General features: G+C 36.4%; 1 protein-coding gene across 2 annotated transcripts in view; it reads right to left on the bottom strand.

Moving 5' to 3' along the window:
- Nucleotides 1-692: 692 nt before the first annotated feature.
- SLC17A6 (solute carrier family 17 member 6) overlaps nt 693-20,104 on the bottom strand; it is a 39,965-nt gene continuing 20,553 nt past the window's right edge. Inside the window, exons 4-13 of one of the 2 annotated variants that reach the window (XM_037040392.1) lie at nt 17,885-17,999; nt 16,336-16,423; nt 15,480-15,566; nt 12,442-12,464; nt 12,061-12,180; nt 7,418-7,567; nt 4,474-4,606; nt 3,971-4,081; nt 3,353-3,480; nt 693-2,703 (exon numbers count right to left, since the gene is read on the bottom strand). In XM_037040392.1, coding sequence (XP_036896287.1) covers nt 2,368-2,703; nt 3,353-3,480; nt 3,971-4,081; nt 4,474-4,606; nt 7,418-7,567; nt 12,061-12,180; nt 12,442-12,464; nt 15,480-15,566; nt 16,336-16,423; nt 17,885-17,999 — 1,291 coding nt within the window. In that variant the 3' untranslated portion in view covers nt 693-2,367. Of the gene's footprint in view, nt 2,704-3,352; nt 3,481-3,970; nt 4,082-4,473; nt 4,607-7,417; nt 7,568-12,060; nt 12,181-12,321; nt 12,465-15,479; nt 15,567-16,335; nt 16,424-17,884; nt 18,000-20,104 lie in introns of both variants that reach the window. The other variant, XM_037040391.1, reaches the window with a different exon arrangement.

Here is a 20,104-nt window from a genome sequence, read left to right as displayed (position 1 = left end):
TTCCAAATCCACAACATCCTCTGTGTCCTCTTGATCAAGTCAGTTTCTTTTACTAACCTCCATCATCCTCGCTTGTTAAATAAGAGTGTCAACTAAAGCATCCCATAAATCCCTTTGAGCTGAATGATTGCCTTTTCAGCTTCGGTTTCATTTGTAATCTGGATTAAAAAAGATTCTTACTCTGGAGGGTCATTGTGGAGTTACGTCAGACACTCTGCATAAAACAGTCAGGGCAGTGCCAAGCAAAAACTGTGTGTGAGATCAAAAGTAGGCAGTATCACTGAGCTGACAAGTTTTGAACTTTTTTCCTAAAATTTTCTTTAAGTTTAGCAGACATTGTAGAAGATTGCCATTGAGAGACGGAGTCTGACTCACAGACTTGTGTCTCGATGTAAAACTCTCTACAGAGCCATATCCCACACAATCTGAAGAACACGTGTTTTTCTAGTAAATCTCAAGTGGCCAAAGAAATGTTATTCTTGAGCCTTGATTTGGGTTCTTTGGATCACACCCATGTTAAATTCACATTAAAGCTACAATCTCCGTACAATAAACCCAAATTAAGGTAGTTTTTTTTTTAACAAAAGGATAAATAGAGCATTTTATTAACACTTCTTTTGCAGCAACAAAAATAATAGTCCACATTTTTTTCATTCAACACAACAAAAGCTATGATCACACTACATCACTTAGAGACACAAAGCAGAAGGTATTTTTATTTTCTTTAGGTCAAGAATGGTCTGCATTTTCAAACAAACTTTATGTTTTATGTTCGCAGTAGCAGGGCCTCCAGTCACTGGCACAATACATTGGACAGGTCAAATATCCAGAAGAGACAATTAAATACACCAAGAGTATTTTGTGTTGAATTGGGAAATACACGAATATCATTTTAGAACATTAAAAAGAGGTCTGATGTTAAATTTTTTTAAAGAAAAAAATCATTCCTACCACCTGAAAAGCTACCACAAGCAAAATAAAGATAATATACAGACAGGAAATTGTATGCATTGCACTTATTGCTTGGTACACAAATGTTGCAACTCCTGTTGAGTATTATTAAGAAGTGACAAGCAAAACGCCTCTGCCCCATCTAAAACTCTATGACTCTATGAAAGTAGAAATTGCAGTCCCCTACCCCAACATTAGGTGTATGCCATTTTTGGTATTTTTGTGAAGATTGTTTATTATGCTTCTGTGTATGGATATGTATAAGATATACAGATATATAGAGATATAATTTTAACATGATTTACCATCCTATACAAGACAAATATATTTTAAATGGGACTTTAAATAATAAAATTATCTACTTACAATCTCTCTATTAAATTTATCTTTTTATATTATATATAGCTCTGTGGCACAAGTTTTATATAGTATTTAATTATTAAGGAAGAAGAATATCTAAATCATTTTCTATTTCTTTTGTTGTTTAATATTGCATTTTCAGGGCTCTATTTCCATAGCAATTTCTTATTAGATTCTTTATGGTGTGTGCATTGTTTTCCTAATGCAAGTTACAACCTGTACAAAGTTGTAATAAAAATACATTGAAGTCTTTTCTTAATATTTTTTGCAAAAAAGTTATGTGATATGCTACATGAAAAGTCAGATTTATTAAAATGTGAAGTGTCTTATACTGTTAGGTAAATGAATGGAAGAACATGAAGCATACCCCACACTTTAAAAGTTCGTTCACAGATATGTGTTGGTGCCCAAACATTTCATATAAAACACTGTAACACATTCCCTCGGATAACCAACAAAATATTCCACATTGTGTAATAACAATAACTATTTAGTACGCCTTGCTAGTTGCTAGCCCACAATATTCTTCTCTAATTGAGATATCCCAACTTCATGACTTACACTCAGTAAACGTTGTCAATATCTGATGCAGGCAACATGACAACATTATATTTTTTGTTAAAACAGGACTTCTGCATGAGATCTTGCAATACAGTGTAACAAATATATAAGTGCATTTTACGCGATCAAGTAGCTTTGGCTTCCTAACCTTTGTAGGATGAAATGTGCCAACTGTTTTAGTGTGCTTTATTAAATGGTGATGAGTTTTAGCTCATATGAATCCAATGAAAAACGACTAGCTTGTACAGTTTTTGATCAGTCAACCTTTAAATCACAAACGCAAGAATAGATGACCTGAATGGAAATGATGGAATTTCACAACTTCTACAGATTGCACTTGATGGTAACTTCATGAGTTTGTTTTTATGTCATTTTTACAGCAAGACTTGCCTGGTTGATATGTTTACATGTTTACACCACATATTTTTAAAATTTTTGTGCAATCACAATTAAGTTAATCACAAACACTAAAAATAAATCCAGCAATTAGCTTTGTTATGAGTAATCATCTCGATTGTTATAGGTGTATGAGTCTTGTCCTTCTCCTTGTACAAATTCCTCTTTCTTTTCCCAACTATTGGGCCAACCTCCATTGGCCTGTGTGGTGGCACCATAAGACTTGGCGGTACCATAATTTATATAATTTTGAGTAATGTCCCCTGTTTCTTCATCAAGTTCATCTTCATGGATAAATCCACATTTTTCTTCACTTGTTTCCTCAGGGTCTGCCCAGGGTTGCTTCTCTCCTGAGGCAAATATTGCATAAAATATAACTCCGCCATAGTGGACGAGGGCAGCGATCAGGAAGACATACTGCCACTCCTCACGGGACTGCAGTGACAAAAGTGATGTGTGAGAGCAGACAGCCTGTGTTTCAGAGGAAACCCCTATTCTGATGATCTGAAGCAAATCCTGTGACAGAAACTTTCTCCCATGTATAACTGTTACCACTTAAAAAAATTAAAACCTAAGGTTCCGAAATAAAACTCCAAATCTATTTATGGTCTGATAACTTAAAAAAATATTTACAAGTGATTTACTTAATGTTTTTCTCCCACTCTTTTTATTCATTTTCTTCTACTAAACCATAATTTTGAAGCTGTACATATAAGGACAAATAGCTGAGTATTATATTCTTTCACTGATAACTGCAGAAATGGCTGAATTGAGGTTTGTAAATAAAGCTCAGAAGATTTCTGCTTGCCTATTCTAATAAGCTAGGAGCAAAAGGTTTCATTTACTTTTATCTACATCAGGAATATCAGAAATAGTAAAAGGTGTTGAGGAGCATGTCGCTTATCGGTTGGGAAAAGACACTCACTCTGAATTCTTAGATATTTTCTTCTGAGCCTCAATCACCTCCCCAACTCAGACGTGTGGTGAGTAGATTAAAAAAAATGTCAAAGAGAATATACTAACCCTTTCCCCAACCATAAGAGAGAATCTGCTACAACTGAACATCTGTTTTGTTCCATCTCACCTTATTCTTCGTCATTGCACCCACAATGATAGGGCAAACCATTCCTGACAATGTGCCCACGCCATTCGAAATGCCCATCAAGATGCTAGCATATCTGGGAGCGATATCCAGGTGGTTAACGTTGAAACCTGAAATACACACATCACCTTGGACTCAGAGCATCCCAAGCTTCTTAGACATGCCTGCAGAACATTTTCTTCCACACCCACCACCCTCTTTAAAAGATACTAGGTACAGAGCAAGTGCTTAATAAGTACTTTTTAATAATTCAGCTCAGGGGTGTAATAAGAGTAAAATGAGGTATGATTTCTTTTCTAATACTTAGTATGTGATGCTCACTCCACAGAGGGAGGAGATATGTTCTCTTAACCAAAATAAATAAGTAAATAAATAAAGAAGGGTAAGCAGTGAGAAAACGAGCAGTTAACCTAAAGAATGCACTCTAAATATTTTATTATTTTTATTCAATTTTTAGTGGCAATGTGTTGACTAAACTTTCTCAATGGTCAAAATATTTAAAGTGGAGAGTAGAATATCTGGAGATATGTAGATAGACCACCTCGCCATCACCAGCCAAAATCAGATGCCGCGAGCACAGATTTTAAAAACGTGTATTACCAGATATAGCAAATCCGCTGAATCCCACTGCAAGTACCAAGAATGAGATGGCCACCCCTCTAGTGTGAGAATAGCCGACGACCAGAAGCAGCGTTGCTTCCATGCCAAAACCTTCAGAAACAAACACGTGAAAACACCTCAGAAATTCGTGTGAGTTTCCCAGTGAGCCAAAACTGCTAAAAATGCCCTAGCAACCCACTTCCATCTGTCCATGTTAAAAATAATCGTAGCAGTAATAATTTAGACAAAGGGATTACTGAAACCTTGCTGGTGTTTTAGTAAGAACACCAAAACAAACTTAAGTTTCGATGGTGGGGAGGGTTAAGTTGGTTATATAGTTATTTAAAACTAGGAGTTAGGAAAACCTAAAGATGGGAAAATGATTACAAAAGAACAGTGAAGACATCTTTATCTGCATATTTGATATGTATAGAAAAAGCTGCTTATGCAAATCAGAACTCCGCAGACTAAAAACATGTTCCAAACATCACTTGAGTACTTACCCCCACAATTCATGATCTTTCTTACTGTCGTAGTTGAAAGAATTTGCTTGCTTCTTAGAAAGTCTGCAATCTGCCCGCCAATAGGCACAATAATTGTCATCACCAAGTGTGGCACCGCAGACAGCATGCCCACCTGAAGGAAAACCAGAGGGGAGAAATACACGTGCTCATAAGTGATGTGGGCAATTTAATGGCACTGGTTTTCTGAACCCAGCGTAAACTTTTCATGGACAAAGGTAGGAAAAATATTTTCTCCACATGACCACTTATTTCCTAGAATAAGTAATAACTTCCACACAATAAGCAAGAAAAGCTAAGTAACTTGACTTCGATCCCTTTTTTATGTTCTAGAAGAGAATATTGTTTTTCTGTGTTATGAGTCAGTAAATCTTGAGTTTAAGAATACACTATTCTGAATCTTATTAAAGAGTGATTCCCATTTATATGCCCATCTTATACTCTCAAATATGTTTGCAAAAATTTATCATTAGGAAGAAGGGCAAGTAGAAGAGAGAGGTGGAAACAGAGACGGAAGGCAAATATATTAGATGAAACCTTAAAAAGGCTATATTTTAAGGCTAACAATTTCAGTTGCATTTTAAATATATATCTCTTATGAGTTTTCTATTCAGTTTCTACAAATTAAGAACCCAGAAATGTAGATCAATTTTTTGGACATACTCATGTCAAATATCAATATTGGGTCATATTGCCATACAATGAAATATAGTTTATAGGCAATCTAAAATCTAATCAGCACACATTTTTACCAATAATTATGTGCAAGGTGCTGTTCTCTAAGCATTATGGAGGCAGAAAATATAAATAAAATGCATTTTAATTGTGTGCTACTACATACATGGACTTAGTAATTTTTAAATGTTCATTATAAACATGTTGGAGAGGGGTTTTTTTGCTAAGTATAATTTTAAGCACAGTTCCTGGCAAATGATAAGTTCCAGGTAAGTTTATTATTTAATGTGAACATGTTTTTCAAATTAGATGATTAAAGCTTCAAGAAAACGATTGGGTTTTATTTTCTAATGGTGTGTAGTGTGGTGTCACAGCTGTGGACTTGAGTTGTTTTGATGACTAATTGACATAGTGAATGACTCTAAAATAGGTTAGATCTCCAAGCTACTCAATTCTTTTTTACTTTAGATGGAAGTGTTTTATATTCTTATTAGTATAGTTTATCATAGAGTTTGGTTTCTAAACCACGTCAGCCCAGGTCCAAAGTCCATGACGTATTTTCTTCTTTACCTCCTTTACATGTTTTGCAGGTAAGTCAAGAGACTTTTTTTTTACGAGTATAATCAAAATCTTCAAGCCAATCTCTGTGTGTAGAATTTATTTACAATTTTAGTTAAAAATACAATAAGTGAATTAAATTATGCTATCTAGTTATTATATTTAGTTTTTGTAAAATATCATTGCATTTATTCAAGCACTTTCAATTACCTGGAGCTACAGGGCCAGAATTGACCCTGCAGTTTCATTAACATCAGTTGGTTCCTTCCCTCCCGCCCATGAGACTGGACTTTATCAATAGCCTCTCAGCGTCATACTTGTCCTAGATTATGAAAATGAACTCGCACCTCCAGCAGCCTTTGTTGAGAAGCGCAACACCTCTCAAAGCTCCCAAAGGCTACCCTGCAATGTTTGATCAGCCCCAGAGAGAAGAGCCCTGTCTAAAGCAGCCATTCTTCTCAGCAATGGAGGAAACAGTTTCCTTAGAAACAGGGTTTACAAAAGAGCTCTTAGAATAGCTGCTCCTAAACTCAGGCTTCCTTCAGTTCCAGGCCTCGGATAGTGTTTCAAGTAGAGACAGAACATGAATAGCGAGCCCAGCTGGACTTACGTAATGACGTGAAGAGGACTGGCAAGTCCATTGCCAGCACAGACAAGTGCATTCGGGACTCAGTGAAGGGCTTGCCACAGAGATGGAATTTAACAAATACTTGCTGAATGCTTAAATTAAGATATGGTTTACCTGAATTTAAATGGCATAGGAGAGGGAACTGAAACAAACCAAAGGATCTGGGCTTAAATTTGATTCTGTCGTTTATTACCAGCTTGGCTTCAGGCAATTTAACAGCCATTTCTAGTTTCGACATCAGTTCAAGAGAAATGGGGATAATTATCCCGACTTCAACTACACCAGGTTGTTCATGAATATGAAGGCCTTGTAAATTTCAAACCCTATATAAATATAAAGTGGTAGGTCTTATTATGTTTGTTTTACCCTTATAGAAAATCCTTATAGAAAAATGATTATAATTCCATGGCTATGAACACAGGCCTGTAGCTGTTAGCATACTGTGCTATAATTGGCAACTTTTATTTACGTGTTTTTTGGTCTACACCACCAACCTGTGTGCCCCTTGAGGGCAGGAGCCACGTTCTTACCTTATTTCTGAATCTAACACAAAACCTCACACATCATGTTCAACAAATAATTGTTTAATGAATAAACTAAATAAATAACATACAAAATACTTTCAGATATTTTTTTATGTTCAAATCTTTTAGCCAGGCAGGTTGGTGAGAGCACTGGAGAAGAGTTAGATTGGTAGTTACAATTCCACCTTAATAAAATACTTTTTCATTCACTGCTATATTGTCTCTAACCTGACATTTAAAAGAGGTTATATTCAATTGCACACAAAGGGCAACACTGATGCCCACCCCAGCGGAGATATAAGCTCTATGACAGCAGAGACTCAGTCTGTTTTGTCTGCGTTTCCCGCAACAAAGAGCAGTTTCTAGCAGGTATTTGAAGGCAGCTGACAAATATCTTCCTTAGTCTTTGTTTCCCAGAAGGTATTTGTTGACTGAATAAATAAATATCTCACAGAACTTAGAAGATAAAATCTTGGCAAAAGAACTTAATATTCACTTAACTACAAGAATGGTGCACTAGTTAAAAATAGTTTTTACATACCTTGCTGATCTCAAATCCAAAGACTTCCTCAAAATATGCTGGCTGACTAATAAGCAATAAGTAAAAAGTCCAGCTCCTGCAGAAGTTTGCGACGATGATTGCATAGACAGGCATAGATGTAAAAAATTTCCTCCATGGAGTCTTGAATTTCTGAAATCCCAAAGAGAGAGCCATTCTGACCATTTAAGATACCTTCTAACTTACGTAGGAACGACAGGCGCTCTGCGGTTTCAGGATGTGCGTGCTGGGGCGTGAGTGGGAGGTGGGTGAGAAGCAGTGACCTCTCAATTGCAGCATGCCGGTTAGCCTTAGCTGGGTGAATAATCATCAGGAGGGAAAAAAAGGGGACAGCCTCTTATTCTGATTAAATTGTTTCAGCGTTGGGAATATACAGGATTCCATATTTATACAAGACTAATTCCTAAAGCGGAGATCTCGGTTTCCAAGACTTGGGTGGGGGCCAGGGTGCAGTTATAGACCATGCTTCGGCTAAAACTCACTGACAAATCAGTCACCCTGTTGGTCTCCCAAATATTTTATCTACAATATCGAAAATTCAACATCCTAGGGGAAGCAAAAATGTGAAAAATGGAGAGTGCAATAATCCAAACCTTCTCCAAAGACAATGATAGCATTTCGTATCTGTCAACACCCCTGATCACCAATGGATGTCACTATAAGTTCTGTGACACCGGAGTGCTGGGCTCTGTAAAACTCGCCTGGCATACAACTGGTTAAAGCCTTTGGCTGCCCGGCACACCAGAGGCACGTCATAACCATAGTCGTGCATTGCAAAACACCACTTTGGTCAATGATGTACCACATATATGATGGTGGTCTCATAAGATTATAAGGAAGCTAAAATAATGCCTATCGCCTAGAGTCACCATAGTTCAACACGTTGCTCACATGTTTGCAGTGCTGCTGGTGTAAACAGACCCGCTGCATTGCCAGGCACGTGAAAGTCCAGCACAGGCAATTACAGCAGCAGGCTAATGCCATCCAGGCTTGTGTAAGCACACTCGATGATGTTCACACAGCAGCTAAACCAGCAAACGCTTCATTTCTCAAAGTGTGTCAGTCATTAACGGGCACATGACTGCAGTTAGTTATGATATTCGAGACATTCAAAATTAACCTAAATATGATTAGCTTTGCTTATAACACCTATTTAAAAAAATCCAGGATACTTAATATCCTGTATATGCCTAAATACACAGTAAAACAAGTATCTGAAGACTAATTTTTATACCTTAAAATATTTCTCAAGTTTTCAAACACTTTCTCTATCACTTTATTTTGAACACCAAGATACTGTTTGGTGAAGAAACAATAACCTAAAATAGTTCTGTTTAATGCTAGCTTGGGACCAAATTAGTAAAAGAGAAGGCACGCGTAAGGGGGATATAAAACTGAAAGTAACAAATGAACAAACAAGACAAACAAACAAACGAAAACAACTTCACACACACAGACAACAGTATGGTGGTTGGCAGAGAGAAAGGATGGCAGGCAGGGCTAGTAAGGAGAATCCAGTGGGTGGAGACGAAAGGAGACCTGACTTTGTGAGGTAAACAGTGCAATATACAGAATATACAGATGATGTATCTTAAAATTGTACACTTGAAACCTTTATAATTTTATTAACCAATGTTACCTCAATAAATCAATTAAAAATTAAAAACAGGAGGCAAATACTTTTTATACAGATTTAGTAATTATTTTTGGATATAGAACCTCATCATTGCTAATATTAATTGTGATTCTAATTAATCCTTTACAGATCACCTTATAAGCAATACAGTAGAAAGTTATGCTGTGGTGATCACAAGTACATGTATACACACACATATATATGATTGAAAAAACAAAATGACACAAAAGACTGTCCTAATAATGTGTAATAAGTTCTATGGCTTTGGATACAAATTTCAAGTGACAGCATCATAGATGGGTTTAAAAAACGCAGAGTTTTCTCCTTATATTCAGTGCTCTGGGAAAATGGTGCCAGATAAACATATTTATTCACTGATAATGAAAATAGTCAAGTAAGGAATATCTGGATGATGGATATTTGTATAATAAATAGCCTTAGAATATTATTAGAAGTAAATACCTATTTCTTGCTGGTCTGGTATTTCTTTTATTTAACCAGGATTATCTCCACTAAGAACTTTGTTCCTCAGGCTGCAAAACACTTCATCAAATGTAAGAGAAAAGCAGCTAGTTTTATACTTTAAAAAGTTGTCAGGGACTGTAGGGGGGTTTGGGTATTCTGACAACATTCTGACTGGCTGCTCGCTCCCCACGTGCAGTTAGTGTGTAAAAAATCAGCAGGCTGTTCACTTATGATTTTGTGCATTTTTCTGCATGTATGTTATATTTAATTTTTTTAAGAGACATGATAGCCTTGGCTGGTGTAGATTGGTGGGTTGAGTGCTGGCTGCAAACCAAGGGGTCATCGGTTCGATTCCCAGTCAGGGCAAATGCCTATGTTGTGGGCCAGGTCCCCATTGGGGGCCACATGAGAGGCAACCACACATTGATGTTTCTTTCCCTTTATTACCCTCTCCCTTCCCCTATCTCTGAAAATAAATAAAATCTTTTTCTTTAAAAGAGAGACATTATAGTCAGCATGTGCAATCTTAAATTGGATCCAGACTCCTAAACAAACAGCTACAAAAGACATATGACTGTAGACTAGGTATTAGAATTTGGACTGGATATTAGCAATTTGAATATCTTGGTATTAAATAATGTATGAAATTATTTTTAATTGTATGGGGTTTGATAGCAGCACTTAGCTTGTAAAGGAGAAGAATATTTTTACTTTTCTAGAGATACTTGTGAGGTACTTGTGGATAAAGTTTTATGATATCTCATTTACTTTAAAGTTATTCAGCAAAAAAGCAAGTGAAATAATAAGGCAACATGTTACCGACTGTTGCATCTGTGCAGTGGATACATGGATGTTCCTGTTACTGTCTTTCCATATTAAGTTTATTCACAATAAAAGTTCAAAATAAAGTATAAGTTCTACTCCCACCTAATCTCATTTTTAAAAATTTACTTTGAAGCTAAAAGAAAGTACAAAATATTAATAAGATATAAAATATTATGTTTAAAAAGTCGTGATAGAAAATGAGGATTTTAAGATTATCCATGCTCTTCTGGGGGTCATTTCAGAAACTGGTTTTCACTTAGACTAAATTTCTGATTGTTTTAAAAAATGTATGCCTGGTATAGACACACATTCTGTCAAGAACTGGTAAATTAAAAAATCACTTTTAACCTTGAAGTTATAGGCTGATCAAGTAGTCTTGGGCTAGAAATTGAAACCGAGCTATTAACTCACTTTAATCAACCTATATATTTAGCTTCTGCTTGTAGCAAGTATGGCTGGTGGGACAGAGCACAGGGCCAACCCCACATCCCTGCCCCACCCCCGCCCCACCCCCACATCACCCCATGCCTGTTGAATAGCCAACATTAGAAAAAAAGTATCAATCCATTCACGGAAGAAAATCGGAAGGGGAAAATCCTAATGCCAGCCTATTTGGCTCACAGACAACTATAATGTAAGGATTATTCTGAAGCATAGCAGTTTAACTTCTGAATAGGACCCAGTATGGAATTTTTCTTACTTGTTAAAGGCCAAGATACATATCCATAGCAACAATGGGTGACAGACCTTTCACCTACAATGAGATGTCAAAGACAGGTCTTCTCTAACAAATGAAGCCGAGAAGCACAGCTGGAATGAAATACAATTAGAAGGTGGGGAAGAGCCTTGCAGAGAAAGAGGAGAAACATACGAGGGGCACGGGTTCCTCAGCCAGGGCACGCGCCCCCTCAACTCTTAGCAGAAGGAAATTGAGTTACTGATTAAGTGCTGAATTACTGAACCTGTCTAAATGCAATACGCTTATTCACCAGTTTTTAAACAGGATACCATATCTATTTACTACTTACTATTCGTGATATAGTAATGTAACATGGTCTAAAATGTTCGCATTATTGACATAAAACTGCATTTCACTCTTGAAAGACAGATCCTTTCCCAAAAAACCAAATTATGGTTGGAACAAAGGCTTCACCACATTTTCTTTATAATACTTGATCTTCATAATAATAATCCCGAAAATGGTAACACTTCATCAAAAAAGGATTACTATATTAAGAATATGTTCCCATTAACTATTACTGGCATTCTAATGCTTTCGTATTTACTAAACCACATATAAGTACACATATACAAAACCTACATTTAGACTATTTAATGAACAAAAAATAGTCTTTTCCATGACTGTGTTAGGTGATTTAGTGATTTGGCATTTCCTACAATCTAGAATTAACTAGTGGTTAAATTTGTTTAGATTATGGACCACACTGAACTGTTTTTCAAACTCATTTATGTTTACAGTCATAGCAATAACACAGGGCATGTCTGAAGATGCTTAACAAAGATAATGGAAGAAGTAGCAAAAATGTCTAAGTAAGTCAGGAAATAATGAATGAAGTAAAAAAAATGATTGATACCAAATTAGTTTTGTTGAATAGGGACATATAAAATAATTTGGTTGGTTGAAGGGAGATGAGATGGAGAATAAGAATAGAAATATACACCATAATAAAATTCTTACTTCCATTGCACCTAAAAGATTTGCACTCTCTCCAATGCTTTCTTCTATGTACCTACGTTCTTCATCTGTAATAGTAGGGTGCTTTGCAGGACTCTCATAAGACACCAAAAGCCAAAACATGTACCAGATNATAAAGTAAAAAAAAAATGACTGATACCAAATTAGTTTTGTTGAATAGGGACATATAAAATAATTCGGTTGGTTGAAGGGAGATGAGATGGAGAATAAGAATAGAAATATACACCATAATAAAATTCTTACTTCCATTGCACCTAAAAGATTTGCACTCTCTCCAATGCTTTCTTCTATGTACCTACGTTCTTCATCTGTAATAGTAGGGTGCTTTGCAGGACTCTCATAAGACACCAAAAGCCAAAACATGTACCAGATCATCCCAAAGCTTCCTGTAAGCAAGAGTTCAAAAGGAGGAAGTCAAAGAAAACCACTGTACATCCACTTAACAGTCACTTGCTGGAAGAAGACGACACATATCTTGTGGCAAACACATACTACAGAACATCAGTTCGAGTTAATGTTTCTGCAGCTGACTTCAGCTATCTCTTCTTGCCTTTTGTCACCACACTTCAGTTTTTCTGAGGGCTGGTCCTGTGTTTGTCTCTCTTTTTTAAATCATGCTGATACCCACAAAAAATAATGATCAAATGCTGTGGTTTGGAACATGTTCATGTATCTATCAAGGATATATATGAGCAGTTACTTTTCCAGGCACTCTGCTACATGAGAAAAAATATTATGACTAGGACAAAAATTTCTGTCCTCAAAAGATTTTCTGAGGAGTTAATACTTTTGCGATTGGCCTGTTTTGCATATATGAGAGTGGCTTGCATTTCCAGAGAAAACAAATGTTCATTTACCCCTCCTGATAGCACTGCTAGAGCTAGTAAACAGACTATTAAATAAAACCTAGAAAATAATTGTAGCCTGAGAGACTATTGGACATTGAAAAATGGGCTCCTATAATTAATGCAGTAACATTTCCCAATTCATGTGACTGTAGGCCATATTATTTTCAGCACAGGCTATTGCCTATTGATCAATTTCAGGGCACATGAAAGTTATAAATGTCAGAAAAATAAACAGCTTCTAAATTCTTTCCACCCCCTTCTTTATTTAGCACTGACTATTAAAACATGCCCTTATTGTGCAGTATAAATCTGGAAGCATTAATAATAGAAAGAACTTCATGGGATTTATTCTCATTTCTCAGCAGCTGGCCATTTTGTTTTTGCCTTATGCTGTTCTTTCTCTCTTGAGTAAAAATCTAAATGTCCCTGATTGTATATTTATGATATAATATATCATAAATATATATTATATATAATATATATTTATAGTATAAATAATCTAAATGTCCCTGATCGTATATTTATGATATAATATATCATAAATATATAATATATAATATATTATTATATATAATATATTATATATGATATATAATATATTTATAGTATTTTTTTTGCTTGCTCAATCTCTAAGAAGTGTTCCTTAATACCATAGATTCTGATGTGCCATGCTTCTGTTAATGACTAAACGTGACAGCACACACAATTTGGGGTCAGATAGTGGAAATCCCATGTAGTGCAGCGATAACAGAATACGACTCTCTCACAGTCTGATCCTAACTGTGTCACCCATTAGCTACACAGTCTGATCAGCAACTGAATCTCTCTAAACATCCACTATAAAATGGGATAATAATTCATTTTTTTCTAACATGTGGCAAAGAAAAGCTAAAGGAGATAATGCATAAAGCAACTACCACCGTGGGATCTCCAAATAAGAACACGATAACCGAGAGCTCTTACAATGTAGAAGTCATTCTCACGACCACTCTCTGAATACATCAAAAGTGCCAGACACTCAGCTAATTGCTTTTTACAGAGTGCAGCAAAAGTAGGTTCGCAGCTGTAAGTTCATGAAACACAGTTTATTCTTGGATTATTATTTATTAATTATTGTATTATTTTCCATATGAACAACTATAAACCCACTTTTCCACTACCTTGTATAACTATATTTTTAAAACTTTAGTCACTGTGCAGGTTTTACCTAAGTTTTAAACTATCAATATTAAATGTGTGGCCCAAAGACCCAATTTCTGTTATATACAGCAAGTAAGCAAGTACTATGATATGATATTTTCAGATTACCTTATTTAAACTGTGTACCATTCAAGGATGGGCATTAAATAAATTATAACTTGAACTAATGAGACTGGTTTTTAAAAATACTCTGTGGAAATTAGCGTCCTTACTTTGAAGCCGTATCATGTCTTCAGTTAAGTAACTGACTAAGGCACAAAATGGAGGATTTAATGGATGGCCACTCCAACTTGTACTATAAACCCGACGTATAAATGCTTAAAATTTTTGAATGATGAACCTTTGAAAGTCCAATGGAAGATATGAATTAAAATTTGATAAAAAGATCTCCCCAGAAAAAAATATGTACATATGCATGTATGGCTTCAATTTCGAGCATTCATAAACCCAAAAGCCACACGGGGCTTTTGAGCCAGGACAAGAGTCCCTCCTGTGAAGTGTATTTAATAACATTCTACAAACATAAGGAATTGCTCTGCTGAGAACATTTCAAAATGGAAATGGATCATGGCAAATTTGGAAACAGCCAGATAACTGCTCTGTTCGACCACAGGACTTCATCAATCTTTCAGAATCTCATGCCCATCTTCAAAGATGGTATTAATCAATGATAATATCAGCTGGAATCCATCTCTCTTATACTTTTTACTTTCCTCATTGAAAAAAATTGTTTCTTAGAAAGAGACTGTAGGGGTACTTTCCAGTTGTAAGCTGTCGGCTTCTAGTTACAAAGTAAAACAGAAAGGGAATATGAACTTGGCTTCTTGTCACTGTTACATTTCTATTTGGGAACTGAATCTCCTTTAATTCAGAGGAAATGAGAACAAAATGTGCCGCTGCTGCAAGAGACTGCTAATATTTCATCACCAAACTGATTTGTTTTGTTGACATGCCCCTCGCTGTCCAGTTTTCTAGCCCTATTCTGTCTTGACGAGGCACGATCAGGGGGCTGGCCGAGAACAGTGGCAAAGAGGAGGAATGGTGCTGCCTAGCTCTTTCCTCTCAATCAGCTTCAAATCAAGAGCTGACTTCATTTTTTATTCATAATTAAGGGCAATATATACCATACATCACGTAGTTGCCATCAGCAATGTGGCTGCTTTTTTAAGCAATATATAACAACGCAGGGAAAATCATAGACATAGAACACTTTCCTTGATCTCTTCAGAGTATAAGGAAAGAATTTTTAATGGGGAAAAAATAAGTAAACATAGAAGTATATTTAGTGATCTATCTCATTGTTTTGGATTATGCACATTTCTTTTCACCCTATCGTACAGAAATGCAACATACCGTAGACATAGAATACTGAAGACCAGCCAGTGTATTGTACGAGAATGCCAGCTAAAGGCATTGCAATCACAGCTCCAGCATAGGAACCTAACGTAGAGGGAGAATAGGAGAAAGGAAGTGAGATCAATAAAAGTTCTTGACTTTTTTTTTAACTTTTTTTAAAATTTTATTTATTTATTTTTAGGGGAGAAGGAGAGAGGGAGAGAAACATCAATGTATGGTTGCCTTTCGTGCGTCCCCTGCTGGGAGTTGGCCTGCAGGAAACCAGCCTGCAACCCAGGCATGTGCCCTGACTGGGAATCGAACCGTGATCCTCTGGTTCGCAGGCCTGTGCTCAATCCACTGAGCTACATCAGCCAGGGCAAAAGTTCTTGACTTTTTATCTCACGTTCTTTGGTTCACTTACACAAACACACACTTGTACACTTGGGTACACGCACACTCACACATACACCTCCAAACACACGCAGATGCCTACATATTTAGCCAGGAATACAAGACTATACAACTAGATAAAACTTACCCAAGACAAAATAATAGTTTAAAAATGAGACTATAATAAAAATTAAATTTTAAAAACTATATTAAAATCATTCATACATATTTTGAAAACCTAGATAAAATGGATGAAGTAGAAAAATACAAAGCACTAGAAGAAATAGAGGAGTTAAGGAGACCAATAAGAATTACATAAATTGAAATAGTGGTCAGGAAACCTTTTCTCATGAATATACCCCCATACAGACAGACACACTCCCCAAATGGTTTTACAGGTGAGCTTTACCAATTTTCAATTCTTATTCAAGTTGTTTCTAAACTTTCACCCAACGTAACTACACCAGCACACAGCACTCACCACAAAAGGAGGTGGTTGCCAACCTACTCCTCTCCAGAGGCGGGGCCCACTTGCTCCATATTCCATGACATGCTGGGTAGGTGACACCCTGTGATGAGGGAAGACACACGTCACCATTTAGGATCCAGGGTCATTGGACAACATGCACATTCCCTTTCTGATGCTGTATCCTTAGAATGAGCACAAAAGTAAGATGCTATTCATGGGAATTTGCTGACTCCCTGAAATTACATTCTAAAACTTTCATCCCAGACCAGGTAAGACATGGCCTCTTTTTAGAGACCTGTTCAAAGTCTCCCCACCCTTCAAACATTATTACTACCTCAACATTCTTCTGATCAAAGTAAAATAAAAGATTCTACGTTACCCAGTTTATCTGCAAATCTGAAGTTTGAGAAATTTAGAATGTCTTTTTGTGAGACATTACACTCAGTGACTCCCAAATATAAGGAATCCATGCAAAGGAAGGTGAAGCTTAGATCCTTGAAAACCATACTTCCTCAAAGAAGTGTCTAGAACTTAAGGCCCTTAAAGTCCAGTCGGCCCTCTGTAGCCACAAGTCTGCATCTTCAGATGCAACCAACTTCAGATCAAAAATATTAGGGAAAAAATGTTACCTTTGTTGCTGACATGCACTATTGTAGGTGGGTCTACCATGGTTGTACTAAAAACGTGCAGACCTGTTTTCTTGTTTTACTCCCTAAACAATAGAGTGTAACAACTATTTACATTGCATTTGCCTTGTAGTGGGTAGTATAATTCATCCAGAGATGGTATAAAGTGTATGGGAGGCTATACATAGGTTATACACAAACACTACACTGTTTTAGATGAGGGACTTGAACATCCACGGATTTTTGCATCCAAAGTTGAAGAGGGGGTAAGTTCTGGAACCAATATCTCTCCAATACCAAGGAGCAACTGTCATTATCCTTTTTCTGTTATTTTCATCTTATCAATTTTTCCTTCTGTTTGGAGATAGGAAAATGTTTTCAGTGTCTTAATACTTTATTTGATTTATTTATTCTCACCATATTTTATATAAAAAGAAGGGGCAACAGGTAGGCCAGTCTCAAGCTTTTAATGCTATTCTTTCAAAGGCAGTGGGCTAACAGAGGAAAAGCCAGTCATTAGTGTTACATACCCAAAGAATACATTCAATGAAATACATTAGTGACAACTCAAATAATGATTCTAGGCCGATAGGGACTTGGTATAAAACTCCCAAAAGATGTTAATTCAGGGTTATCATCAGCAAAGGGAAAACTCAAAATTTTTTATCACAATACAGTTACAATAGTGCCTATTCTTTTTTTTAAGTCAAATAGTCACTAAGCATTCCCTTAATACCATTCAATTCTAGAGAAGGAAAGTAGTAGTTTAGCATCATTTGAAGATAAAATATCTGATTGCCTAATTTTTCAAAAATTTTAACATAGTATAGACACAACCAAATTAAGACAACTTATTTATAGATCAAGCCAAAGACTTTCTGCTGGTTCTTAATAACATGGCAACCTTAAGATGCTGTCATCCTGCAGTTCCATACCTCAACAAGTCCCTGCAATATCCTAACAAAGATGACACACCCATAATGCACTCTGGCTGCTGATGGGATTAGCATATTCAGGGTAGAGGTAAGAAGTATGGCAGCTCCAAAAACCCTGAAAAACAAAAGGGGTTAATATATCTAAATTTCTCAGGTTACGTTCAGCACAAGCAATTTAAAAGTAAAATTTTTTCTCAAAGAACAAAATATATTCTTGATTGGCTACAGCCATTGGAAATGAATTTGTGAACTATCTTCCAATACTAGAAATATAAGAAATAGAAAAAGAAGTTAGTCAATTTGATTATACTTACTTGTATTTATTTTCTTCGTAGATGCAATTACAAATTGCAAATATTTAATGAATCATCGCATACATTTTTGGTCTACATTTCAGTCTACAACGCAAGCTTCTTAAGGGTGAGAGCTTGTTTTCAGATACACTGTATATCCCCAATACTATGTGCCAGGCACAAGCAGATACTTACTGAAGAGCTGTTGGAAAGATAGTAAATGCCCGAACGGAGTTGTACCCCACATTATACAACGCCTTTCAACTTCCTTCAATCAGATCGTTCATAAAAATTTTACGAATGCAATCACATTTTAAATGCCCCAAAGAAATCTCATGATCAGATTCCCAGAGCACATGTTTTTGTAATCGAAATAACTATTACTATACCAGTCTCAGGGTTTTTTCCTTTTGTGTGTGTGTGGGTGGGGAGATTGTATCCCAGCATTAGGTGCCATAACCAGTAGTTCCATACAAATAAACAATGATTCCAGGAAAAAAATGGAAAAAATATGATGTTACCATTTCTATATATCTGCAAGTAAAAAGTACATTTCATCATTTAGTAACTATTTTATAATACTTACACTAAGTAAAAAAAAGGACCCCAATAACCAGGGGGTCCTTTTTAGAAATATTCTCTTGCATGGACGTTTTGGGACATATTGTCTCTAATGAGCTTAGCTGTGCTCTGTACAGGTTTTCTCAAGTCAAACATTGAGTTATTTATTTATTTATTTGCTTACTTCCTTATTTTATTGTTCGGTTACAGTTGTGCCCATTTTTGCTCCATTGCCCTCCCCTGCTCCATCCAACCCCCCACTCCCAAAGACAATCCCCACCCATTCTCCTCGTCGATGGGTCCTTTGTATATGTTTCTCGACTTGATCCTTTCAATTCTTTACCCCATTATATCCCTCCCCTTGCTCCTCTGGTCACAGTCCGTTTGTTCTTTAGTTCCGTGTCTCTGGTCTCTGCTTCTTGGTTCTTATTTGCTCGTTTGTTTTGTTGATTTGGTTCTACTTCTAGGCAAGATCATATGATATCTGTCTTCTACTGCCTGGATTATTTCACTCAGCATAATACTCTCTTGTTCCATCCATGCTGTTGCGAAAGGTGGGATTACCTTCTCTTTTTTTGCTGTGTATTATTCCACTGTGTAAATGTACCACAGTTTTTCTGCTCCACTCATTTATCAATGGGTACTTGGGCTGTTTCCAGCACTTGGCTACCGGAAATTGTGCTGCTGCTGTGAACATTGGGGTGCACAGGTTCTTTTGAATTGGTGTTTCAGGATTCTTAGGGTATAATTTCAGCAGCGGCATCGCTGAATCAAAAGGCAGTTCCATCTTAGTTTTTTGAGGCAATTCCATACTGTTTCCACAGTGGCTGCACCAGTCTGCATTCCCACCAACAGTGTATCAGGCTTCCTTTTTTGCCACAACCTCTCCAACATTTGTTTGTTGATTTGGTTATGATGGCCATTCTGTCCTGTGTGAAGTGGTATCTCGTTGTGGTTTTAGTCTGCATCTCTCTAATGGCTAGTGATGCTGAGCATCCTTTCATATGTCTTTGGGCCCTCTGTATGTCCCCCTTGGAGAAGTATGTTCAGGTGTTTACCCATTTTTTTTATTGAATTGTTTGTCTTCCTGGTGTGGAGTCCTGTGAATTCTTTATATATTTTGGAGATCAAACCCTTCTCCAAGGTATCATTTGCAAATATAGTTTCTCATATGGTTGGTTCCCTTTTTATTCTGCTGATGTTTTCTTTAACTGTGCAGAAGCTTTTTAATTGGATGAAGTCCCATTTGTTTATTCTTTCCTTTATATCTCTTGCCCTAGGGGATATATTGGTGAAAATATTCCTGCATCGAATATCTGAAATTGTCCTGCCTATGTTCTCCTCTAGAACTTTTATGGTGTCATAA

Source organism: Sturnira hondurensis, unplaced genomic scaffold (genome assembly GCF_014824575.4).
Source record: "Sturnira hondurensis isolate 20B ecotype Veracruz unplaced genomic scaffold, ASM1482457v3 Scaffold0002638, whole genome shotgun sequence".
Classification (NCBI taxonomy): Eukaryota; Metazoa; Chordata; class Mammalia; order Chiroptera; family Phyllostomidae; genus Sturnira; species Sturnira hondurensis.
Note: the sequence above shows the minus strand (reverse complement) of the source record. Positions and strands in the feature narration are given on the sequence as shown.